Source organism: Muntiacus reevesi, chromosome 6 (genome assembly GCF_963930625.1).
Source record: "Muntiacus reevesi chromosome 6, mMunRee1.1, whole genome shotgun sequence".
NCBI classification, from domain to species: Eukaryota; Metazoa; Chordata; class Mammalia; order Artiodactyla; family Cervidae; genus Muntiacus; species Muntiacus reevesi.
The window spans coordinates 61,055,948-61,083,155 of record NC_089254.1 but is presented as its reverse complement, the minus strand read 5'-3'; the positions used below and the strand labels follow the sequence as shown (position 1 = coordinate 61,083,155).

General features: G+C 42.8%; 1 protein-coding gene across 2 annotated transcripts in view; it reads right to left on the bottom strand.

Moving 5' to 3' along the window:
* Window positions 1-27,208, bottom strand: part of PDE1C (phosphodiesterase 1C) — a 502,728-nt gene that overhangs the window by 291,064 nt on the left and 184,456 nt on the right. Inside the window, exons 1-2 of one of the 2 annotated variants that reach the window (XM_065939407.1) lie at window positions 15,419-15,609; window positions 14,709-14,811 (exon numbers count right to left, since the gene is read on the bottom strand). The exons of the other annotated variant lie outside the window; for it this stretch is intronic. Coding sequence (XP_065795479.1) covers window positions 14,709-14,809 — 101 coding nt within the window. The 5' untranslated portion in view covers window positions 14,810-14,811; window positions 15,419-15,609. Of the gene's footprint in view, window positions 1-14,708; window positions 14,812-15,418; window positions 15,610-27,208 lie in introns of those variants that run through there. 2 annotated transcript variants of the gene reach the window in all.

Here is a 27,208-nt window from a genome sequence, read left to right as displayed (position 1 = left end):
GGAATGCAAACTCTGAAGCCCTCCAAGAAAATTGAGGAAATTAGTCAAAGAAGTCAAAAGATGCCTGGAGGAAACTTAGACACTAGACAAAAACAAACAAAGCCAACAATAGAAATGTACTGGGCTCTTTCCATCCAAATGCAAGAAATGAGCTGGAAAATAAAACTAGTTTATTCTTGGCCTTTTGTTTTTAAGAACTTCAACAGAATTTGCCCCTGAAAGACAAAGGAAATGTTTTTAAATGTCTTGTTTTAGTTTCTCAAACTTACTTTAAATTTATAATGTTTTGAAAATTAATACATCAGAAGTCCCAAGATTCATGTAGCTAGACTAAGCTGATTCAGACCACAGAGAATGACCAAGATGCTGTGCTCTGGAATCTGGGCAGGGTAGGGGATGGAGACAGCACAGCCTCACACGGAGGCAGGACATCTTCATGAGGCCAGAAGGCAGGAAGGCAGAAGGCAGGACATCTTCATGAGGCCAAACTGAGGAAACTGCATCCATGAAAGTCTGGACCACTTTGCAAGCTCTGTTCCCCAGAATACACTTTACCTTACTCACATACACGCATACATGGCATTGGTTGGTTGTTTATTCATTTGTTTAAGGAGAGGCATTATGGCATAGTGCTTGAGATCACTTACCTAAGCTAAATCCCTTCTGTGACTTACTGTGTCCAATAAGCTATGTGACCTTGGCAACTGACATCACTTTCGCAACCACCAGTCTCCTTATCTGTTAGATTTGGGTAACAGTAACATGTGCTTCACAGGCTGATGTGAGAGATGAATGTAGCAGTGGATGTAAAGCATTTAGCACAGTGCCAGGCATCCAGTAAAAGTTCAAGTGCAACTCAGCTGCTGTATTTATAATAACAGTGTCACATAAACAATAATGATATAATTTCATAGGTTTCCAAATTTTGTTTGGAAAAAGAAAAGCCTTTCATTGATTAGAAAACTAAAAATAAAAAAAAGTTTAAGACTGCTTTCTAAAGTAGAAAAGCTGAATGAATACTCCCAATTCTCCACATCTTAGAACACCTGAGCCACAAAGACAGCAAGTGCTAATCTCAGTCCTACTAAGGGGAGAAGGAACTAAACCCCTGCCCAGTTCTCTCTGTTCGCCCATGCCTAAGGGAGCCTGCAGGCTATTCATTCTGACACCCATTCAGCAGTGGTCCCTGTTAGCCTAGTAGATCCACACGCTTTCCTCTAATGTCAAAGCTGGATCATTGCTCAGAAAGAAAGGGAAGGGGGGGGGAGGAAAGAAAAGCTGGGTATTTAGAAACTAGATGCTATGATAATCCTTAGAAATATCTAAAATTATCTTTTAAGAAAAAACCCTTTTTATTGATAATTCCCTAAAGACTAAAGCCCAGTGAGTTGCTTACACAGATTCCCTAAGCATCCTCTAGAAGTTACAACTAAGCACAGAGATATCATGCTATAACTAGAATCAATGATGGACCATATCCATTCACCTGCTAGGCAAATTAAAAGACTCCTGGTCTTCACTGAAAAATCAATATTTGTTTAAGTCTGGAATGTTGCTATTGAACTGTGGATTGCCTAAGTGTCAAATAGTGTGAACATGTTATGTGTACAGACCAGGGGAAGTGATGAGCTCCCCTGGAAGCCTTCAGTCCCTTTTGCATCCTGATGAGCACATTCTGACAAGTGGCTACCGAGGCAGGAGCAATACTGAAAATCAAAGACCACTGACCCCCAATATTTAAAAAGGTTCCTTAAAGCTGTCCGTGACTGTGTCATCTAGACCCGTAACTTCTAGACCTTGAACTTCATTTTACCTCTCTTGGCCCCAGTCAGAGAGAGAAGGGATGAAGCTAGGCCAATTTAAGGAGTGGTTCCAGCTACAGTAAACACAGTGAAGCCAAGCCAAGAGCCGAGTAGACTCAGCAAGGAAATAACAAGAAACAACGGAGTGGGGAGAGCAAGGATGCTTTTAAAGAGCTTTGTTTGCTTTTTGGTAGCTAGGAGTTTCCAAAGTACTGGGCACACCCACAACCACATGTAAGTTTCACACACTTCAAAGTCAAAGGGAGGACCTGGGAATCCTTCCTGATAGCCTGGGTGAGTGAGAGCCAATTAAGCACTGAGGTTAAATCATGAAGTGCCTGGCAGTCTCACTTTTTTAAAGTGAGTATCTCTGAGTAAGAGCCATATGGTTACTGCAATAATGAGGTTTATAAATAGGCTTAATATTCAAACAATCTGGCTTAGAAAAACCAAAACTTGTGCTTAGGCTCCAGGTTGACAGCAAGATACCTCCCAGTTGAACACAAGAAGGTTTTCTGGTCCAGGAAATTGAATATGCAACAACTCCACATGCATGGTGAGAATTCCAGTTCTCCCTGAAATCTTCTCTGGGGTTTCTGGGCAATAATGACTCACACTGCTCCAGATCCCATCAGACTCCATCTCCAACCTTCCTTACTGAGATCACTACTGCTACTGATGCACAGACAGCTTTGGAAATTTTGGTTCTCAGGCCTCAGTTCCTTCAAGGGAGAGGATATTGGGGGACAGACTCAGAAAAAAAAAAAAGTGCACAGCAAGACTTAGGGAATTAAATACACATTCTCACAAGTTCAGGTCACATGTGGCTCATTCGTGGGAAAGTGGACTGAGATAAAATGCTACAAATACCCGTGAAATAAGCAAGGACCTGAAGGATCATCTGATCCTCTGGTTTTGTATTTTAATGGCATATGGGGTACAGACTGAACAGAACTGGATATCCCCAGAAAATTCCACTGAATCTGTCTTAAATCATTTGTACAGACTACTTTAGATGTTGCTAAAAATGGAAGGCCCTTGTACATTTCTTCTCATTTCTACCACTGATTTTATATTCCATGATACCCATGTTAAAACCTAGATTTGCAAAGCTATATATACTAATTGCTTAATGGATTTTCTCATTTTTTATTTTTTAATGTAATTTTATTTTGATCTTCCTTGTCGTTTTATTACTTTGTAAAATTTTATTTATTTATTTATTTATTTATTTATGGCCACACCACTCAGCACATGGGAACTTAGTTCCCCAACCAGGAATCGAACTCCCACCCCCTGCAGTGGAAGCACAGAATCCTAACCACTGAACCACCAGGGAAGTCCTCTCATATTTTTAACAAGTAAATACCAATGAGGGAGGAAAAAAAAAAAAATATATATATATATATATAGTAATCTCCTGGCACATTCAAGCAGACTATTTGAGGGGAGAAGGAGAAAAAGATATAAGAGAAAGTGAGTCTTTCTTCTCTTACTCGTTCAAATACTTCTTAACTGATAAGCTAAGGAATGAAAAACCATGTGGGCAATGATTCTATTTTCCTGCTCTGCCAAAGATCCAAGGCAGAACAAAAAATAATGAAATGACATAAACTCCCTTTCACCTGGAATAACCCAACAATTAGGAAAGAGTTGTTTCTGCTTCAGTTTTCTAAAGAATTTTTCTGCCAGATTGTCGATTGGGGAAAATTGTCCTACAGATTCATACTCTTTCATTTAGGGCTCTTAGAAAATGAAGATTATGTTTGGGGACAGCAACTTCCAAAGTATAGAATTCCAGTATGTTTAAACTAGTGATGAGATCAAAGTCAAATGAAGGAAACCTTCGAGAGAGTGGTTTGGGGTTGAGGACGGTGAATCAGAAAACTGAGAGCATGCTAATCTGAAACAGAGCTGTGCATAAGACATTCAATGTTTAACTCATTTCTGGGAATAAATGTGTTTCTATCTAGTGTTGGCTTGGTTGTGGCAAAAAGAGAAATCTCTGAAAAGAAGATTTAGTTCAAACTACCCGACCCGCAGTGACTTAGTAGTCAAGAATTCACCTGCAATACAGGAAACAAAGGAAACATGGGTTTGATCTCTGGGAAGATCCCCTGGAGGACGGCATGGCAACCCACTCCAATATTCTTGCCAGGAAAATCCCATGGACAGAGGAGCCTGGCGGACCGCAGTCCATGGGGTCGTAAAGAGTCAGACACAACTGAAGCACTGAGCATGCACACGCACGCGCGCGCGCACTCACACACACACACACTCACACACACACACACGACCCCACAGGAAGTCCCATCTGTACCAGCAACAACTCACAATCACTCCACCCAGTCCCCAAGGCGCCCACATTCTACAGGCCTGTGTCTTCATTGCTCCCCAGCCCCAGTCCCAGCCCCATCATTTGCCTGCAGACAGCTGCTCAGACACAAACATCCAAATCTCCTGGTCATGCCTGCTTCTCTCCTGGGCCTGGGTTAAAAATTCCAGCACTCAGATTACTGTCTAACAGGCCCCAAAATATGACCCCTCCCAAAGAAAGCTGAAACCTTCCTGTGAAAAGCATTATTTGTGAGCAGATCAAGCACTGTTTCCCTCCAGCTTAACAGCCACTGCTTACAGCTGGGCAGCGAGCCCATCAGTGGCACAAATGAAAAAAATATAGAAGGGCTGTTAGAGAAAGAAAACAGAAAGTAAATGCCACACTTGTAGAAGTCCAAACAGTGCTTTTTTGCATAAGTGATTTATCCCTCCATTCACATATTTACTTACACTTACAGTGTTCTAAGTACAGTAAAACTGTGTGGGTGGGAATGGGAGAGATTTTTGCAACCTCCTTCCTGGAAGCCTGGCTCCTGCTTAGATAAACATCAATGAGAAAAGCCGAAAACAAAAATATTTCTTAATATCTGTGACAACACTGCCAGGAGATAAATCCAAAGGATAAAATCTCACTCTGCACAGATATATTCCTGAAACCAGAGGAGGGGTGGGTTTTTAATTGAATTATTCAGAGAGGTGCTTGAATTTTCTACTCTATTTTCCCCATGTAGATTTAGCCAGAACAAAAAATGTATCTTCTGCCAAGTTTAACTTCAGAGGCCAGTCTAATATTTTTTAAGCCTTTCCTATCTACTCCCGTAGCACTCCTTCCATCTTCCTCCCAACTTGTTATCATAACCTGCTCCTGGCAGAAAGCAGCTGTTGGTCATCTATAATTTCAGGTGACTGTTAAGTCAATACAACAGTTCCTTGAAAGCAGAAATCCTTCTTGTTTCCTCTAAAATCTTCTCTCACAACAGAATCATCTCGAGAAGTCTGGACATACACTCTGTAAATTTCAGCAATTTAAATATGGAAAAAGTAAGGTCAATGCTCAAATTACAGGAGGAAAAAAAACCCACTCACCTACCAGATGCAATCCTAGAGGCCATTCAGAGCTCCACAGTCAACTGAATGAATAGGTTGAGCATTCAAACTAAATTCCCCTCAGCTACAGTTACCTTCACTGAAACTATCCAAACTCCCAGAAACAAGTGCTTTGAACAATTCTTTCATTTTTTAACCATGACTAGTTTCAGTCAGTGGTTTCATAGGCAGAATGGCAGTTCTAAACATTTATGAGGTGTGACTTACAATGTGCTGTGTGTGCTTAGTCTGTTGTGTCTAACAATGTGCAACCCCATGGTGTATGGCCCGCCAGGCTCCTCAGTTCATGGAATTTTCCAGGCAAGAATACTGGAGCAGGTTGCCATTTCCTACTCCAGGGTATCTTCCTGACCCAGGAATCGAACCTGTGTCTCCTGCATTAGCAGGCAGATTCTTTACCACTACATCCCCTGGGAAGCCCTGATTTACAATAATTCACCCTTATAGTTCTCAAATCAGCTACAAAGGATGCTGTTCATGAACATGTTTACAATTCCTCACAGTATCAGACCAGGCTCCAAGTAACAACCTAGAATAGTACAGTAAATATAAAATGTTGGTGGGGGGGTGGTAATTTAAAGATTTGTAAAACCTCTTAGAGCCATCCTTAGACAAGACTCAGAGAAGTAGAGAAAAAAAGGGGGGGGGTGGGATATTAATCTGAATTTGAACTACTAAAACACACTGGGGAGTAGTTATAAAAGACTAATAGTCCACTGCTGGATTTATTCAGTGTCTCTAAAATATAGGAAAAGTCTTGGTTATTTAAGAATTTCGAGTGCTTGGAATCTGGATAAATAGCATTTAATGTTCTTTGGATGTCCAATAGTGACTTTCAGCCAATATGCATCCTCAAGTTGATTTTCACTCTTTTAGTGGCCTCAAGGGAAAGGAAAGCTATATTTTAATCAAATATTGAATACTGGGTCCCTGCAATAGGCCTTTGGGAGGGAGTGGAAAAGAATGGTGGGAGGACCACTTTTGGATGGCTTCCCAGGTGGCGCTAATGGTAAAGAACCCACCTGCCAACGCAGGAGACATGAGACACAGGTTTGATCCCTAGATCAGGAAGATCTAGAGTAGGAAATGGCAACCCATTCCAGTATTCTTGCCTGGAAAATTCCATGGGTAGAGGAGCCTGATAGGCTACAGACCACGGGGTCACAAAGAGTCGGACACGACTGAAACAACTTAGCAGGCAAAGAGCTGTCAGGAAAAAGGCCATGAATGAGGCAGAGGTGATGTGAAGGGTGGGCAGCATCGCAGAACTACAGGTGCTCCAAGAGTCAGAGGCCCAGTGTGTGCACCACAGGACCCCTTGGGAGCAGCAGCACAAGGCTGCCCCCTGGACAAGCCTATGCAACAGGCTGGCCTCCTGCAGGGAGTAGGGAGCTCATCCACCCAGCCAAGCTCCACCAGACCCTCCTGCAGGGGGCAGGCTCCAAGCTCCCAGTCTCACTGCCGGGCTCACGCCCAGCAGTCCTCCCAAGGTCCAAGACAAGAGGCTCATTCCATTTGGTTTCTTGGGTCGTGGTCTCTTTCTGCCTTTAAAATAGCAGAAACGACCCCACCTAGCCTCCAGGTTTCTGTCTTTGCTGCAGACCCATGTTGTGATGGACATGACACTACCAGTCAATACAAGGGATCTTAAGCAAAGCTATATAAATGTGCCTCACATTTAATCATTATTTTTCTTAGTCGTCCCTCAAAAAGCTATGAGGTGGGTCATGTGAGCACTTTCCCGCCATAAGAGGAAACTGGAACCAAGGAAAATGAACCAAAGAAAATGGAAGACAGAAAATGGAGCTAGAAATAAAGAAATCTCTCTGCTTAGGGCTACTTCTCAAAAGACAGAGGCTGTAGAACAGTCAAAATAATAAACACTTGGTTGCAAAATACTGAGTTGTAATAAGCTAGTGCTAGTACTGTAGCCACCTCAAGCGAAGAGTTGACTCATTGGAAAAGACCCTGATGCTGGGAGGGACTGGGGGCAGAAGGAGAAGGGGACGACAGAGGATGAGACGGCTGGATGGCATCACCGACTCGACAGACATGAGTTTGAGTAAACTCCGGGAGTTGGTGATGGACAGAGAGGCCTGGCGTGCTGCGATTCATAGGGTCGCAAAGAGTCGGACACGACTGAGCGACTGAACTGAACTGAACTGATGCTTAGTTGCTTACTTGTGTCCGACTCTTTGCAATCCCACGGACTGTAGCCCACCAGACTCCTCTATCCTTGAGGATTCTCCAGGCAGGAATACTGGCGGGGGTTGCCATGCCCTTCTCCAGAGGATCTTCCCAACCCAGGGATTGAACCTAGGTCTTCTGCATTGAAGGTGGATTCTTTACAGTCTGAGCCACCAGGGAAGCCCAGTTAGCTAGTAAGTTAGCACAACCAAATTATGACAAGCAAGTGATGATGTACTGATATACTGTATTAGTATTCAAGTATAGAAATTTTCATTCTAAATTTAAGAATCTACTTAACCCTTTTTGATATTCACCTCTTTCTCCCCTTCCATATACATTAAGAATATAATTCAGGGAGACAATCCATCTTTATTAGGAGAAAAAAGATTCAAAAACACCCCCTCAAACACAAATGTCTTCCTTCTCTAAATCCTAGGACATTGTGTCAATGTCCTTTACCTAGCAATTAATTTTTTTGTCCATACTTTGTCCTTTTTTAACTTTTCACCTCTGTAAAGAATTGTCTTGTCTTCTTAACTAGACTATAAGTTTCCCAAAAGCAGGGCTTTTTTCCTAATATTTTCATATCTCTTCTGAAGCTCCTAATATCCAATGTATAATAGCAATCCAATAAAAATATGCTGAACTTTCTGACATTTGCAATTAAATGGGAGAGTGGAAGGCCCAATAAATACCTAAAATATGTACTCTGCAGGAAATAACAATTTTTTACATTATTCTTTTGGATTTGCTTTATTAGTGAGATTCAGATGAAGCCCCTCTTCCCCGTTCATCTCTTTGCAAGGCTTTAACCCACAACTATGACCTCAGAACCTAGGCTCCAGGCCAAAGATCTCTCCATGTTTTTTCGGCTGTTATTACTAACAGCTGTTGGACCTTCCAAAGGTGGTCCAAGATATGTTCCAGCTCACCACATCTAAACCCAAATTTATCATTCTGCTGCATCCAAGCCCATGCTTCTCTCTGTGGTCTCTAACAAGGCAAAGATGCCAAACTCACTAAGACATCTAAGACAAAACAAACTTGGAAGACAACTTCTCTCTCTCTTTCTACTCCTTTCTAATGTCAAACATGCCTCCTATTCTCTCCTCCTTGGTGGTACTACCATCACTGAAGAATCTTCTCCAACTAATCTCCAGGCCTCAAGTCTCTTCTCCAATCTGTCCTCCAGCCTTCTTCCAGAATAGCCATCTTAAAATTCAAATCTTGTTTTGTTACTCGCTAGCTTAAAGTCTTTTAACACTTCCTTAGAACTTAGAATACTTCCTTAGAACACTTCCTTAGAGGGAATAAAATGTAAACTCCTTGAAATTACAAGCATCCCAAAAAAAGATTCCCTGAAAGATGAATGGAGAATGCCCGGAACACATTTGTATGTGTGTATAATGTGCTCAAATGGCAAACCATTCAAGTATCCTGGCCTGGAGAATCCCATAGACAAAGTAGCCCAGAGAGCTACGGTCTATAAGGTCACAAAGAGTCAGACATGACTGAAACAACTTGGCACACACGTGCACACACACACACACAACGTATTCAAATACATGCCCCCTTAAACCATGAGCATGTATAGTTTTGAATAAACCAAAAATAATTTTTTTTTAAATTCCATGTGTCACTGCCTGGCCCTGCCTTCCTTTCCAAATTTCTCTCTCCATCCCCCCATCCCTCGGTACCTTGGCACACTGTTACCTCCACTTACTAGCTGTATCTACCCCTCAATATTGTACTCGATGAGCTGCCAGAGGATACCTCACAGTTACCTTTCCAAGAAAACTATCCAAGGTCTCACACAGGGAAGGTAACCCTGTTTCTTGGACAGCTGATGGACCAGGGGCCAATGTGGGGGCCCATTGCTTCCAAGGTGAGCTGGGAGGTTTCCGTCCAACAGCTCCATGTGGAATGACCGCAACTAGACCCAAACGCACTCTCTCCCTTGGGATTATCACTAAAAACTGAGCGCAAGGGAAGGCACTGAACTCAGGCTGCGTTCCTCGTAAGCAGGCGCAGCTTCTCCAGCGGTCCATAAAAACAGCTCTGAACTCTGAGCTCATTTATTCTGGACTGACTAGATGACTCCCTGTTTCCCTTATGTTGCTGCAAAAGGCTAACATGAATGAAAGAAATCTGTGCATGTTTCTTCCTCGTGACCCCAAGGACTCTGCTCACATTGTCTGCAGCTCACTGCTCACGCCTTCCCTGGCCCTCCCAGGAGGAAGGAGCTCCCCGCACATCCCTCTGTAACGACAGTCAACACTTCTAGGTGTTCATCTCTTTAGCTATAGCCTTATAGCTTATCTACTTTGGCACACCCAGAGTTTATCAAAGTAACTGGCACCTAATAGACACTCAGTAAGTGTTAAGTGACTAAACTTCTGAACAGCTGCCTGACCATTGATGACCCTATTTAAAAAAAAATGTCAGATGAGTAGAAAGACAATATAGAATGAGAAGTCTTTATTAAATGAGAAATAGGAAACCAAAGATCTAGGCATCTTTGCCTACGGATCCCCCTCTACCCCCTGGCCTACTTTTGATGTACAGTTTGGAAAAGTCACTTAAGTTCTCTGTACCTGAGTAGGGTTTTAGTGAAGACTTTCAGAGACCCCAAACTCAAAGGAGCCTAAGCAGGAACAGAGCCTGATGGATTCATGTAGCTGGGACAGCAGATTGAACCAGATAAACAACTGTAGGAATGGGGAAATGTGGGAGCAGACCCAGGGATTTTCACTCCTTCTTCTCCCCTCTGCTTCTCTGTAAGTGTTAGCCTGTCTCTGGTCATTGAAACGTCCTCTCCACGCAGTAAGAAGTGAACCCAGCAGCAACCACCAGGAGAACCCAGAAAAAGGCAAAGCAGCACTCTCCCTTGGCCAACAGGGAATCTCCGTGGAGAACTCTACTGCTTGGGTTCTGTGCCACACTTGAGAATGACCACTGTTGGCAGAAAGGCAAAAATTTTATGATTGGCCAATCTGGCATCTTGAGCCCATGGGGAACCTGGAGCAGGGAATAGGCAAAGGAATGACAGGACAGGGTCTACTGCCATAATAAGGAGGGGGGCGGTGGGAAAGCATGCTGAATAGACAGAAACAATAATTCCAGTCTGTGACCCTAATAACTGTACATTTGGGGATACGTCAGTAACCAAGACAGACCCCCAAAATACTATGCCTTCATGAAACTTGTATTTTAGTTGGAAGAAAGAGACAATAAACATAAGAAATCATACCTCCATTTATATTCATTATACTACTTTAGATAATGTGCAAAAAGCAGCAATCATCTTCAGAGTGTTATATAAGCATAAAGTTTACTGTATTGACTGCCTCATAGTTGGGCAAAACAAACACATGGTGGCTTAATTACCATTGTGACAATAAATGCCAAGAAATAAGTGAACCTGTTCTCTTGCCCTCAATTAAAAAAAACAGAGAGAGAGTACCCTTTTGTCATCATATAATAAGAAAAACTCTTGGTTGGGACCCAAGGTACAAGTTATGACTCAAACCCAGAGCACCGTGAGGCTCCCCCTCATCACCAGAGGAAGCAAGTGCAGTCATCATATTTTCCCTGACTGGAAGATTCCCTAACAAAACAGCCATTGGGAGGGGCCCTTAACAATTCCACCCACTCCTACAGAGGAAAGAGCAAGGACAACAGCACTTGGGGGACAACTGGGGAAACAGAAACACTCACAAAAAAGGCTCTTCTCAGAAATACAAGAGGACAGCACCCCCCTGACAGATATAATTAAGAAGGCTCAGGTGTACAGTGTTTGTTCCCTTCCGGCTTAGAGAGATGTGAGCATGTGTAGGAGAGGACTGTGGTGGGAGGCTGAGGAACATCACCCCCTCCTTGAACCACAGATGGCCTCCGCACACTGGTGGGCAGTACCTCCCTCAAGGGAAGAGGGAGTTGTCATAATAAACACCTGGGCTTGCAGGGTTTTGTCATCTCAGCGGTGGTAGGTAGTGCTTAAAATTCACATTTCCAATATTTGATGTACGATTAGTATGCTGAGGATGTTACAAGGTTAGATTAAGAGTTTTCCCTAATTCTTTCCTAGAGAAATACGTCAAACAGTCCTAGTTTTCAAATATGTATTGGTAATTTACTGTAGACCACATAGTATCTGTAGGTACTGGAGGTACTTTCGTAACTAAAACAGGCCAAAAAATAAAAAAGAACTATGTCCTCAGGGAATATATATTTTAGTTGGAGGAAGTAAACATAACGAATAAATTAAACATATAGTATCAAGATAATGAAACATGCTAAAGAAAAAAGTAAAGCGTAAACAGGGGGATGTGTGGGGCTTATAATATATAGAGGATCAGCCCCTATATTCTCTGCACTGTAGATTCTTGGCAATAATCCTCTTGCTGCTGGTAAAGACCACTCCAGACCAGTGCAGAAAAGAAGAGAGATAAGGGGAGGAAAAGAGAGAACCTAGCTAAATATAAGCCTTGGCCTTCCCAACTTTCCACTTCAGTTTAGATTCCTGTGCCCATGGGCACATGATGTTAATTAAACCCACCACCCATCTAGTTCATGAACTATTGTGTTGATAGTATCATGTGACCTATAAGCCTATAATCTTCATTTTGAATACTGAAAAGTTTACCTCTGTGCTTGCTTCGGCAGCACATATACTAAAGTTGGAAAAGTTTACCTCTGAGTCTTCATACTTCTTTCATCACATATTGATTAAGTGCCTACTATGTACCTTATTCTAGGCACTGGAGGTTATAGCAGTGAGCAAGACACACACAGACACGACCCTAAAGAACTTACATTTTAATTGAGGAGATGAAAAATTCAAAAATTGATTAAATAGGCAAGATACTTACAAGAAGGAGACAGATACCAGTGAACAGTCCAGGCAGGAGATGATCAAGTCCTGAGCTTAGATGGCTCTCAAACGAGCTGAACTGAATTCCTATCTCTGGTCACGTATAAAGCCCCTATTATATAGATGTCGTGATAATAAATTGGTGTAAAAATCCAACTGTGGCTATTGAGTCTTTCTAAAATGTGGAAAAGCAGCTTCTTTTCTCTTATTGTTAATGCACTGTGCACACAAATAGATACACATCCTTCCATCTCCTAATGTTTCTATTTTGTTAACTGCAGAAGTGTTATTCTAAGTTGTATAAAAAAGCATGTGCTTTGGTCTCCAGAATCTTTAGCAACTTATTATAGCACTACTGTTTTGTTTTGTTTTAAAGTGGTAGTAAGAACCATGACAGTAGTAAAAAAAAAAATAATGTCATAACAATAGTAACATGTCCTTTTTCAAATTAGAATGTGAAGTTACAGATCTCCTGGGACTGCTGCTGAGCAGGATGTTTCAGAGAGGGACTCAAAAACACACGCTTGGAAAAGAATCAACCCACACCTTTTATGTTCAAAACTACAGGGTGCTGGGTAAACACGAGAGACATGAAAATAAAAACGCAGATACATCATACCCCAACAATCTGGGGAGAGAAGCCTAACGGATGAAACAGAGGAAGTTAAGAGACTGTGTGTTCGTTGTAAGCTCCAAATACTTCTTCATATAAGTTTTCCACCTCAGCCCGACTGATTTGCCCAAACCCTCTACTCCAACCTGAGTAGCTCTGTTGAGTTGGTTAAAATTGTAAAGAAGCCTAAGAGAAGCAGTTTCTGAGTATATGCATATGAGTCCCTCCTGCGGGGGGGTGGCAAGGAGACCAGCTTGACAACACCTTGACACTGTATACCAGGGACCCAGACTTTGTGGATGCAACAAACTTTCTGTGTGCACCTCAATATGATGAGATGGAATGTTCATTACGTAGGACATGAACTTGTAAACACCTCTGTGAAAGAGGTGCTGCATTGCATGCATCTCAACTGCTGGAAGAGCCTGCCAGTCAAAAAGACCAGATTTTCTCATAAGTTTAGAGCCTCTGCTTGCAGCAGCCAAACAATCCAAAAATCATGCTACTTGGCATGGTTTCCCATTTAGATCAATGGCAATAAAACTCACTTTGATTACTGACGGAAGGGCTCTTACAAAGTGCACTTTAAATAGGGATGCCTTAAAGAAACACCTATCTTACTGCTTTCCTTTAGAAGCTCTGAATATCCTGGTTGGAATATAGTCTCCCCCAAGATGAAGATAACTCAGATCAGTGCCTTTCTGATTTGTTTTGGGGTATATGTGTGTGTGTGTATATGAGCTCAGGCATGCATGTGTGCTTTCAAAAACATAACTGCAACAAAACAAACTATACAGGAGCTGGTTTTTCTATCACCGCCCTTGGTAGGAACAGAGTATCTGGAAAATATACTTGGAGAAAATCTGGTTTTTTTTAAAATCTGCATTAGATATTTGATGGCAAATATCTGGTGGTTATGGAAGGTATCTTTGGAACCTACCTGGTCAATTGAGAAGCAAGCCGTAACCATACAGCTGTCACTACAGCTTCCTGACTGGGATAACCAGCAGTTCATTGTTTAAGAATTCTTTTCACAGAAAAAAAACATGTACTTTCAGGTCACTTCTCCTCAGCACCCAAGAACAGGAAGAACCCAAAGAAGTGAATGAAATTCAGAGATCTCTGTCCCTCAGTCCAGCTAGAATTCTGGCCACCATATTGAAAACAAATGACCTATTTCAGTGTTCAGATCTTGCTAGGAAACTCCAATATTGTTTCTGAACCCTACTGTCTCCAAAAACAGCCCTTCCTTCCAGTAACTCTTTTCCTGCTAGAAAGAATCCTAAGAAAATATCTGAAGTTGCAGTAGGCTAGGGAGAGAAAGAGGAAGATTTAACAGCCAGAAAGTATATTGAATTTGAACTGTTGGTAAGTTCTTGGACCACCTGCCAAGGTGTCTGCAAGCATTTTCCAGAGAATAACTCTTCCTTTGATTAAAAATCTGTGATCTGAGTCCCCAAACTTTTCTCCCCTGATCAATTAAAAAAAAAAAATCTCCATGAATATTGAGCTATACTGTAAGTGAAATCTAAGGACATCTCCCCTTCCTCAAAGAAAGCATGACTTGGAAACAGCAAGGCATTCTACAGCACTCAGAAAGACACGTCTCATTGTTGAAAGCAAGGCAGCAGTGACTGTAATTAACTAGGAAGCGGTTGTGGAACTTCTCCCGCTGTATTTAAAGGGCCATGCAGGAGTGACAGTGAGCAGTCGTGACCGGGGCTGTGTAGTTAAAATACTGATGAGATAGGGGAATGAGGCAAGAGAAGTAAACAGGTTTACTTACAGCCCTCGGAGCCGAAGCCAGATTTTCTCGATCTGTTCGGGTTGCAGGTATTTCAGAGAGTTGCTCTCAAATTCTTCAATCTCCTTGGTGGGCGACTCCATAGCTGCAGGTTATCACTGGGAGTGAGGCCCGAGTGAGTTTGGGCTGTCCCCGCCCGCCTCCTGGCCCAGTCCAGCCCTCCAGCTCCAGCCCGGCGCCGCGCGTCTGCCTCACTTTCTGCGTGCGCTCCCCTTTCTGCGCCCCCCAAATCCTGGCTTAAAGCGGGCCCGGAGAGCCGGCGACCCTGGGCCCAGATGCCCCCCGGAGGCAGCTGCGGGAACCAGCCACGCTCCCGGGCTAGTGCCAAGGGTAGGAATTGTGCTTTTGCTCTAGGAGAAAGCACCTCGGACCTACTAGTATTCTTTTTTTTTTTTTTTTTGTCCTCAAACAAAGCCGCGGGAGCGAACCGTGTGGCTGCTGAAGGATTGTAGGGGAAAGGGGGGACCGAGAAGGGAAGAGAGGCGGCGAGGAGCGAGAAAGTGAGAAGGGGAGAGCGGGGAGAGGGATGAGCCCAGAAGGAGCCAGCGCGGGGCCGGTCGGTCTGACCCTGAGGACGCGCACCCTGGCTGCGCCAGCGCCCCCTGCCCTGGGGCGCCCCGAGGCTCCCCCTCCCGGGCCCTCTCTCCCTGCCTCGCTGCCTTCGCGCCCCTTCTCTGTTTTCTGTCACTTACCAGCAGCTCTGCTGACAAGAGAGAAAACTGACAACTGCGAAGAGCCGTCCGCGAGCGCGGAGGGGCCGGCGTCAGGTCTGGCACCCGCGGGCGCGGAGGGAGGGGCGCGCGGAGCACTGCCGTCCGCGGGGCCCGAGCTCGCGGGGCCCCAGCCCCGCACCCGGAGACCCGCGCGCGCCAGGGCGGCCCGCCGCGGCGCAGGGCCCCCAGCCCCGCGTGCCGATGGCTCCCGAAGCCCGCACAAAATGAACAGCACGGCACCACACTCGGAAATCCCAGGGAACCGAGGTCTGTGTCCTCCCCGGCGGCTGGTGGGGCAAACAGCCAAGGTGAGGTTCCGCGGAGTTCGTGCTTGGAGATTTCATTCACAGCGCTCACTTCCACGCCCGCCAGAGAGCCGGTTCCATTTTGAAATATTAAAGCGATTGACAGGAACTAAAGTAACCACACATCACACTTAGAAACTCTCGATACAGTCTTCCTAATGGGAGTCTTCATCTCTCTCTCCCCTCCCCGCCGCCAAAAAAAAAAAAAGGTGTGAAAAAAGGAAAATATAAACAAAAGTAAGGCGGTAGGAATTTCCACTGACAGACTCTCCAAGGGTCCCTGCAGGACCCTGTGCTGGGCAGATGTTGACGGTGTAGAGGAGTTTCAGCTCCAGGAGGCGACAACTCAGTATCTGAGTCCTCTGAGGTCATTCACAATGTCAATAAAGTGAGTTGCTCAAACAGAATGGGATCAGGTATACAGTTAAGGGAGGAGGGAAAGAAGTGAAAGTCGCTTAATCGTGTCCGACTCTTTTCGACCCTATGGACTATACAATCCATGGAATTCTCCAGGTCAGAATACTGGAGAGGGTATCCTCTCCCTTCTCCAGGGGATCTTCTCAACCCAGTGGTCGAACCCAGGTGTCCTGCATTGCAGAGGGATTCTTTACCAGCTGAGCCACAAGGGGAGGCGGGAGGTGGGATTCAAAGAGACCAGAGACAGAAAAAGAAAAACTTCTGACAATTTGATTTCAGCCCCGATGTCACAGACTGGTGGTCAAACTCCCTTCTAAATACAGCCATCACCACTTCCCAGGGGCCATGTCAAACTTGGGACTCAGGGCTCCTGAGATTCAAGACACAGCTTGCCCCCATAATGGTGTTTTCCTCCACTGGAAGTTAATGATTCTTCCAGTTACATTCCCAGTATTCTTTTTTTGTCCATCAGATATTTGCCTGCTTCTCAAAATTAAGATAAATGTAAAGGTGAGAACTAGCTTTTCTCCATTGCTCAAGTAAAATTCCATTCAAGTGGCCCTGATAAAGAAAATTTTAAGAGTGTTTAAATCCTAAATGCTCATCCATTAGGAAGTGGGCATTTATTTTCCAGAAATTAGAGTTAAAAGTGATGAGGATGGCATGGCTGACCCCATTCATTCCAGTGGAAAAGGTATCTGCTTCAAGGTGAGATGACAGAACTTTTTGACTGAAAAGGACTCACACACTCACCTACAACAATCTTAAGTCACCTCATTAAACTTGGTCTTTAAGGAGTTTCTGGAAGCACTTACAGTTCACTGAATTGAAGGCAAAGGCAGGGTTAAGCAGTCAACATATTAATATAAAATTCATTTACCTAAATGAAACCAATTTATTCACCCAATGTCACCAAGCTCAGAACAGTGACCTGGTGGAATCGGACATTAAGAGGTTATTTTAATGACTTGTTTGGGGGATGCAAGACAGTGTATGATACCCAAATGGAGTTCCCATCAGACTGTATACCTTGGGCAACCTGGTATCATAATATGGAAGCACAGTAATGATAATAATAGTGAGTACATATTGAAACTTTTTACAATCCCAACCCTGTTCTAAGGGCTCTACACTCACATAATACCAACAACAATATTATAAAGAAAATGCTATTATTATCTCCATTTTATAGTAGAAAACCGAAGCACAAGGAGGTTATCTAAACCTACCAGGAAGAGAACTGAACTGGAAAAGGCCAGAATTTGAGTTGTGACTCATTATTTTATCCAATACAAAACTGTCCCCTTCACAGGATCCCATTTTCCACATCTTTAAAGAATTTATGCAAAAAGTTTTTTATGTCTGTTTCACCTTTACGATTCTATGAGGTCATCTGGAGAGAACTGGGGAGAAGAAATGCTGAAAAGAAAGATGCATATTGCTGAATACATACTTTAACTACATCATGGTTTCTCTAAGGACTGGCCTAGAATGAAAGGATAGAAGGGAATTTAAAAGGATGATCCTCAACTTCCTGCCCTCCACCATACCTATGGCTTTTTCTTTGTGTTACTGGGATGTTAATCAAGTCAGAGAAAAGTGAATTTTGGAAGAAAAAGGAAAGAAATCACCTTCACTTTTAAGTAAGCTAATTAGAGAAGGAGGACCAAAAATAGTCTTTATAAGTTTGTAAAGCATGATTTTGTTTCATTTTAGAAAAGCTTTCAAAAAGTAAACATGTATGAGAAAGTTAACTTTTCTTTATTTTAGAGCCAGAGTAGTTTTTGGAGCTGGAGGAACCTTAAAGATAATCTAATTTAGACATCTTCAAATTCTTTAAGCCATAAAATATTTTATTTCAAATTAATATCTTATAAGGGATTTTAATACATACCTCAGATTTAAAAAGTAAAGAAAGAGCTGCTCTCGTTTAATGGGGAAGTAGAGTCATTAGTTCTCAGGGTCAAAGCCCACCTCTGCCTTTTTCATATTCCATCTCTGAGTTAACCAATGCTCCCACTTCACAGATGAGAAAACTGAGGTCAAAGTACCATAAAACACCTCAGGATTCCTTGCTTCTCATTGAAGGTTCTTTCTAAACCACATAAGAAAGAGTTTGTCCTCTCTCTGCCAGCAAAATATTACTACTTTTGGATACACTATGTTATTATGTCACTCAGATTCTGTTGTCTCTTTATCTATCACAAACAGGGTATGCTTGCATGCTGTACCAACACAACATTACAAGCTACAATTTCCACTGGCAACCTTGCTTTGGAGGTCAGTTTCCATGGCAACTTCCTATCCCAGCTTTTTGAGTAAGACCTTTTAGGAAATCTATGGTAAAACATAATTAATTAAATATAGATGTGCATATATACATAGATATACATAACATATACATACATACATATAATAGCCAAATTAATAATCCACCAAATCAACCTACCTGAGGTAAAAGACTTGTACTCAAAAAGACACTGATGAAAGAAACTAAATATGACACAAACAGATGGAAATATATACTGTGTTCTTGTTTTGGAAGAATCAGTATTATTAAAATGACTATACTAACCAAGGTAATCTACAGACTCAATTCCATCCCTATAAACACATCAATGGTATTTTTCACAGAACTCGAACAAATAAACTTACAATCTGTATGGAAACACAAAAGTCCCAGAATAGCCACAACAGTCCTGAGAAAGAGCAGGGCTGGAGGAGTCACGCTCCCTGACTTCACACGATCAACAGTCATCAAAAGCCATGGTAATCAAAACAGTATGGCACTGGCACAGAAACAGACACAGAGATCAAGGAACAGGATAAAAAGTCAAGAGACAAATCCATGTGCCTATGGCAACTAATACAAAAGAGGCAAGAATATACAATGGAGAAAAGACAGCCTCTCCAATAAGTAGTGCTGAGAAAACTGGATGGTTACATGTAAAAGAATGAAATTAGAACATTCTCTAATATTATATACAAAAATAAACTCAAAATGGATTAAAGACCTAAATTTAAGACAGGATACTATAAAACTCCTAGAGGAAAACATAGGCAGAACACCCTTTGACATAAATCACAGAACTTTTTTTTTGATCTGTCTCCTAAAATAAAGGAAACAAAACCAAAAATAAGCAAATAGGACCTAAGCAAACTTAAAGCTTTTGCACAGCAAAAGGAAATCATTGACAAAATGAAAATACAACCAACCTAATGGGAGAAAATACTTGCAAATGATATGACTGATAAGAGATTAATGTCTAACACATATAAACTTAAGATCAAAAAACAAACAACTAGAATTAAAAATGGGCAGAAAGAAAAACTGATATGACACTTTTCCAAAGAGGAAAGGAAATGTCTAACAGAACATGAAAAGATGTTCAACATCTCTACTCATCAGGTAAACACAATTCAAAACCATGAGGTATCACCTCACACCTATCAAAATGGCTATCATCAAAAAGAATAAAAATAACAAACAGTGGGGAGGACGTGAAGAAAACAGAATCTTTGTGCACTGTTTGTGGGGATGTAAATTGATGCAGGCTCTGTGGAAAACAGTATGAAGATTTCTCAGAAAACTAAAAATAGAACTACCATCAGTTCAGTTCAGTTGCTCAGTCATGTCCGACTCTTTGTGACCCCATGAATCATAGCACGCCAGGCTTCCCTGTCTATCACCAATTCCTGGAGTTTACTCAAACCCATGTCCATCGAGTTGGTGATGCCATCCAGCCATCTCATCCTCAATCGTCCCCTTCTCCTCCTGCCACCAATCCCTCCCAGCATCAGGGTCTTTTCCAATGAGGCAGCTCTTCACATGACGTGACCAAAGTACTGGAGTTTCAACTTCAGTATCAGTCCTCCCAATGAACACCCAGGACTGATCTCCTTTAGGATGGACTGGTTGAATCTCCTTGCAGTCCAAGGGACTCTCAAGAGTCTTCTCCAACATCACGGTTCAAAAGCATCAATTTTTCGGCACTCACCTTTCTTCATAGTCCAGCTGTCATATCCATCCAGCAATTCCATGCATGCGTATCCAAAAAAACCCAAAAACACTAATTTAAAAGATATGTGCACCCCAATGTTCATAACAGCATTGCTTACCATTATCAAGGTATGAAGCAAACTAAGTGTACATCAACAAGTGAATATCTAAATAAGATGTGATATACATACACAATGGAATACTACTCAGCCATTAAAAGGAATGAAACTTTGTCATTTGCAGTGATATGGATGGACTTGGAGGACACTATGCTAAGTGAAGTAAGTCACACAGAGAAAGGCAACACTGTGTGATATCTCTTATACGTGGAATCTTAAAAAAAAAAAAATACAACACACTAGTGAATAAAACAAAAAGAAAGTATACTCACAAACTAATGGTTTGTTGCAAACCACCAGAATAAACTAGTGGTTACCAGTGTAGAGAGGTGGGACAATAGAGGGATGGGGCACGGGGATGCAAACTACTGGGTGGAAGATAGGTTACAGGGATGTTTTGTACAATGTGGGGAACGTAGCCAATATTTTGTAACAACTGTAAGTGGAGTATAACCATTAAAACAAACTGTATAAAAATAAAAACAAAAAATAAGATCTTTGGTTCAGGAATTAAAACAGTTCCTCAAATAGACAAAGAATAACTTAACCTCCCAAGTACCAAAAAACCTCTGCATCATCAGCATTAAGGATCATAAGATCAGAGAGAAAGTGAGCTCCCTGTACATGGCAGAGTTCAAGCAGAAGCTGCATGACCATCAGGCAAGGGAATAGAAGTCAGGCTTTGCAAACATAAGAATGACCCCTCAGGTCCCTTTCACTGTGACAATGTCACAAGTCAGTAATAACCACCACTAACCACACCACTACCCTTACTGCTTATTGAGAACAACCATGTGCCAAGCTCCATGCTAAGCGCATCACAGGTTGGCTCATTTTCACCCTCAATGAAACACTTCAGGAGAATTCATTATGCCCATTTACAAGCTCCAATACTTCGGCCACCTAATGCAAAGAGCAGACTTTTTGGAAACAACACCACTGCTGGGAAAGATAGAAGGCAGGAGGGGACGATGGAGGACAAGATGTTTGGATGGCATCACCGACTCAAAGGACTTGAGTTTGGGTAAACTCTGGGAGTTGATGATGGACAGGGAGGCCTGGCATGCTGCAGTCCATGGGGTTGCAAAGAGTCAGACACGACTGAGCAACTGAACAACAACATTTACAAGTAAAGACAGACAGGCTCCCAAAAAGTCTGATCATTTTTGCAAAGATGCACTGCTATAGGGATAAAGCCAGGTTTTAAATCCAGGCCAGAGTGCAAAGTTCTTTTCCCTTAGTTATATCTCCTCCCTGAAGACACATAAAAAGACAAAAGATATATAACAGAGAAGGTGGAGCTGCAGGATCACAGTTGAGGGGTGGGGGGAATCAAGGAGGTTATATAGTAGAGATAACATCTGAACTGGATCCTGAAGGTGGAAGGTGGATGGAGGCAGGTCATTCTAGAAAGAGGGAACTGTTTGGAAAGAGACACAGAAGCGTGAGAAAGGGTGGAGTGTCCAGCAATCCACAAACAATTTTATGTGGCTTGCCTATAAGTGCATGACTAAGAGGAGCAGAAGAAAGTGCTAGAGGGGTCAGCCAGACCTGGACGGTCATGGAAGAAGTCTGGGCTCTCTTCTGTGGATGACAGGGAGCCATGAACACTCATCTTCTAGCTTTGAGATTATGACCACTTGCTTTGACCTCCATGAAAAAAGCAGTGCCCTTGATAGATTTTTCATGACTTGCCAATGGCATCATCTAGAGTCTGTTGATGGGGAAATTCTGGAGAAGCCTTTAGGACATCACAAGTAGCACCGCTGGGCTCAGCAGCCCTTCCTTCCCGCCTACACAGATGTGAGCCACTGTCAGCACAGGCTCTTCTCTCCCACAGGCTTTTCTTTCTGGCAAGGGGCCTCTTTGGTGATGATCACACTGCTTTCCCCCTTGATTTCTTCTCTTTTTGGTTTCATAATATGGGGCAGACTCTATACCAGGAACCATCTCCACCATGAAAAAAAAAAGGGGGGGGTGCAAAAAGAGAAAGTGGACTGATGAAGCCCAGAGGATCTAGTCTCAGCCCCAGATGAAACACGGCTCATCTATCCAGAGTGTGGCAGAGAGTCAGGGGGAGGAGATGGGAGGAGAGACAGGATGGAGTCCCAGGGGTCGTCTGATGTAACCTGCATGTGACCCAGTTTTTGTCCCTCTCTCTGGAAGGATCCTTCAGTTTCTCTGACAGGAGAAACTGTAACCCTTCCAGTGGAGGTGACACAGGAAAAGGAAAGGACCAGGAGAAGCTTTGAATCACATGGGACCAGGAACAAGGCCCTTCTTTTTTCTGGCCAGGGCTGGGCTGGGCTCAGTGACCTCTGCATCTTTCCCCAGCTCTCACATCCCTGACTCGAAACCTGCAGCCTGGTCTGAGCTAACTAAGCTTTTCACGGACCCAAAAAAGCTATAAGAAAACCTGGAGTCTGGCTCCTGGCTAGATTTGACTATAATAAACACGGTGGCTAGGTTAGCCAATCAAGTCATCCACCTCCTATCTCTGAACAAAGTGGTCTGATGGTGACATGTGACTAATGCAGATCCAGCACTGGTCCTTTATGGGAGATTTGATGTGGCCTTTGGAAAAAAGAAAGTCTACTTGTCTTTTCGCTGAGATAACAAACCAAAAAGCTTGAGGTTATCTTGGCCCTGGAGTTATCTTTTTTTACCATGTAGACAGGGTATACCAGAAAAAAACGACACCAACACAGAGAAAAGCAGAGAGCAGAACTTAAAAAAAAAAAAAAAAAAGAAGTTAAAGGATATTCTGAGCTCCTTGATCCTGCTATGCTTACCCATGAACTTTTAAGTTATATTAACAAAATAAATACCTTCTATCCCACCCCATGTTGTGTTTTTTTTTTCCACTTAAACTAGCATGAATAAGGTTTCTGTCACTGATGACGGAAAGAATTCTAGCAAATACAACTCCTCTCTTAGAGGACTGCTATAAGTTTTATAAAAAACCTGTATGACCAGTATCTTAGACTCTGAAGGCTCTCATGAGACAACAGTCTCTCCCCTATCTCGTATGTCCAACAGTACATGAAAGAAGGGAAGCTGGAAGGAGATTTTATTTTGATAAAATCTCTGATGTTATATATATAAATATATATATTTATTATAAATATATATAAAATATATAAAATCTCTGGTTTCTTATAAATAAATCAAAAATTGTTTCAATAACTTTCTGATAATGGCCTGTCAAAGCACTGCCATATTATACACGTTAGCCCCTCCAAACAACCCTAGAATGAGTGAAACACATATGATTGTTATCCCCAGTTTAGAAATGAAGTGGATGAGATCTGAGAGGTCGCTCAGCTGCCCTCCAGCTGGTCTACCCTCCAGCCAGTGGCTGGGAAATGTGACAGCACAAGGCTTTCCTGACTCCTGGCCCCAGTGGCCACCCTGCCTCTCAGAACACACTGCCAACCCAGCAGAATTAACTTGGCTGTACTAATGAAATTGAAAATTTTGTTCATGTAAAACTGCTGATGCTATAGTCAGCCAAATTCTGACCCAAATGCACATAAATTGGCTGGTTGTTCTATATCGCCAAAAAGGAAATTTGAATATGAAAGCCTCAGCGTTGAAAGGGACCTTAGCCATCCCTTTACCTAAGGTCTGCTGAGAGAAAAGTGCAGCCCAGGCAGGTTCCATAACCACACAAGGCCCAGAGCTGGATGTTGGTAAAGCCGGGAATAGGAGCCATGTCCCCAGAACCTGGCCCAGGGCTCTTTTATCCACAGCTCCTGTGGCCACCCAAGGATTTGGCTCAAGGGTTGGTTCACAGATAAAAAAGGGACGTCCGCTCAACCCATGGGTCATTGGCAAAGGCTTTCCAAAAGAAGAATTTAGAGGAAGAGAAACTCCAGGAAAGTGGAAACAGGTCACAACAAGGAACGGGGAGTGATGGGGGTCAGGGGGACAGGAAAGGGACATTGGAAAAAGACTGGATCTGCAGACAAAGGTGGGCCTGAACCACCACAGGAAAGCTCAGTTTTTCTATGTTCCTGCCGATAAGGAATCGTTAAAATCTGCTGAGCAGGTATGTAGCAGAAGCAAAGTAAAATTATGATCTAACAAGTATGATTTATAAAGAAAGACAAAAATAAATCTCAAAAATTGTTTTTGAACAGCCACCAGAGAAGATTTGAAGATTCTTGTCTCTGTACTAAGGAAGGCTGGTGGTGGTGGGCAGGGGGGGCAGCAGTGGCAATCTCACAAATAAATGCTGGAAACTTTTAAATTTCACTCACTCACTCATTCAACAAACATTTTCTTAGTGCTTACTCTTTGCCAGGCACTCTGTGATGGTAGATATGCAGAGGTCAATAAAACATCCAGTGCCTACACTATGAAGCAACCGTCTAATTAGGGTACCAGAGGCTGAACAGATTATAAAACAATAAATACATCATTATAAATTGTGAAAAGTGCTAAAAAGAAAATAATCAGAAACTGTTTTCTCCAGTGTAGAAAACAACGGGAGTGGGACCTATGTATAAATAGGTCAAGAATTTCAACCAGCTAGTGCTCTATAACAAACCACCCTCTAAAATGTAGTGGCTCAAAATAACAGCAAACAAAGCTTTTATCTCTCATGATTCTGTGGGCTGACCAGGCAGTTCCTCTGCGGGTCTTGTTTAGGGGCCTCTCATGAGGCTACAGTTAGATGGCTATCAGGCTAGAATATCCAGTCCAATATGGTTTTACTCACATGTCTGAGGCCTTCGCAAGGATCTCCCTCTCTCTCTTTCTCTGTCTCTCCCTCTCCCCTCCCCCCTCCTCTTTCTATACAGTCTCTCCATGTGGCTTGCTGAGACTTCTTTAGATGGCAACTACATTGCAAGAGCAAGTGTTCTAAGAAGCAGGAAGTAGAAGCTGCCAGTCATCTTAAAGGCCAGGCCCAGAACTGGCACAGCATCACTTCCCCTGCATTTGGCTGATTAAAGCAACCATGAGGCCCATCTCTGATTCAAGGGCCATAGAAATAAACTCCACCTTCCAAGGCAGAGGGGTGGGGTGGAAGTAACACAGATTTTACAGCCATCTTTAGTCCACCCAAGTGGTCAGGGATGGCCTCTGTGAACACGTGATATCTGAGCCAAGACCTGAAGGAGGAAAAGCGGTCACCCAGGTAATAAGCCTGAGAAAAGCATTTCTGATAAAGGGGGACAGCATAGGCATAGATTCTGAGGCAGAAAGAAGCATTTGATGGGTCAAGGAATTGGAAGAAGGCAACTTGTGACTGGAGGAGGGACATGACAAAGGGATGTCTAGCCTGGAATTGGGTGGTGGAAGCAGCAATCTTGAGGGCAGATTTATGGGCCAGCTCTCCCTTGAAGGGAAATGGGAAATCATTAGGGATTATAAGAGATGTGTGTTTATGAAGGATCACTGGTTGCTATGTGAAGACTGGCTGGAAAGGAGCAATAATATCCTCTGGCTTAATCAAAGATGCTAAATGATCTCAAAAAGTGACCTGAACTGAGGAGGGACCCCAGACACATGAGCTCCAGTATCCAAAATCCACAGTGACAAACCTGAACTAATTCGTCAGTGATGATGAATTCATTTCCTTATTGGTAGGGTTACTGCCTGAACAACAACAACCAAGAGTATGCATAGCCCATACATACAAAAATAGCTAGCATTAGAATAGAGTAGATCTTCCCCGGTGGCTCAGATGGTAAGGAATCTGTTTCAATTCAGAAAACCTGAGTTCAATCCCTGGTTTGGGAAGATCCTCTGGAGAAGGGCATGGCAACCCACTCCAGTATTCCTGCCTGGAGAATCCCCCTGGACAGAGGAGCCTGGCGGGCTACAGTCCATGGGGTCACAAGAGTCGGACGCGACTGAGCGACCAAGCACAGGGTTACTACAGGATTCACTAGACTACTCTCCTGTGCTTGGTCGCTCAGTAGTAGATCATGAGTGTCTTGCCCATCACTGTCCCTCAAGTGCATAACAAACCACTGACCAATGACAAAATGGGCTTCTCAGAGAAGGACTGTAAAATTTACTTCATTTATGGTCCAAGATGATTCCTGCCATATAAACTATATTCAAAGAGCAAATCTGAGACATGGAAACAAACGAACCTTCAACTACACCAGAAGCCACTGTGGGATTATCCAGGGAAAGGCAGTAAAGCCCAGGTTACATTTTGGTGCATAAAATGTTAACTTCTGGTTATTTGGCAGCTTCACCTCCAGAGAAGTTAAATGTTACTTTCTGTGTGATTCAGCACACAAAGGGAATGAGAGATATTAAGTACTCCTGAGGGTATTTTTGAAACTGTCCTTGGGGACATTTAAGTGGTCATTCAAGCCCCCGTGATTCTCAGAAGTGCAAGGGTTTTTAAGTTCCAGGAGAATAAAAGAACAATGTCTCCATGAATGCCTTTCACCCACACATTTTTGACAGATTCATGCTCATAAAAAAGACCCTGAAGGCACCTTGATTTGGCCCATAATCTTTCACACATACAGGCTGTCAGACCCATCACAGGTTGATATATGCTTACATTTCTACTTCCAAAACAGAAAGACTCCTATAAGCAAGGAGTGGGACTTGATTTATGGAGAAGAACGGAAACTTATGGACACAACTGAAAAGTCATTAGCATGCAAAGCAAATTAGGAAAAAACTCTAAAAGCACTGGGTGTCTCTCTTACCACCATGGAAGCAGGTGGACCCTCCAGTGAGGGTTATGTGACTTCCCCACAGCCTGGCTAATATAAATGAAGAAATGAACATTACTGTCTTCAGTGGGATTTAGGTGAGAATTTTAACTAAGGCGCTGAAAGGGAAGAGTGCTAAGTCCTTGAAAATACCTCCAATCAAGTCAATTAAGATCTTGTTAGATGCCACTCTGCTTTCACTATGGGTAAACCAAACAGAGCCTTCCGAATCAATTAGT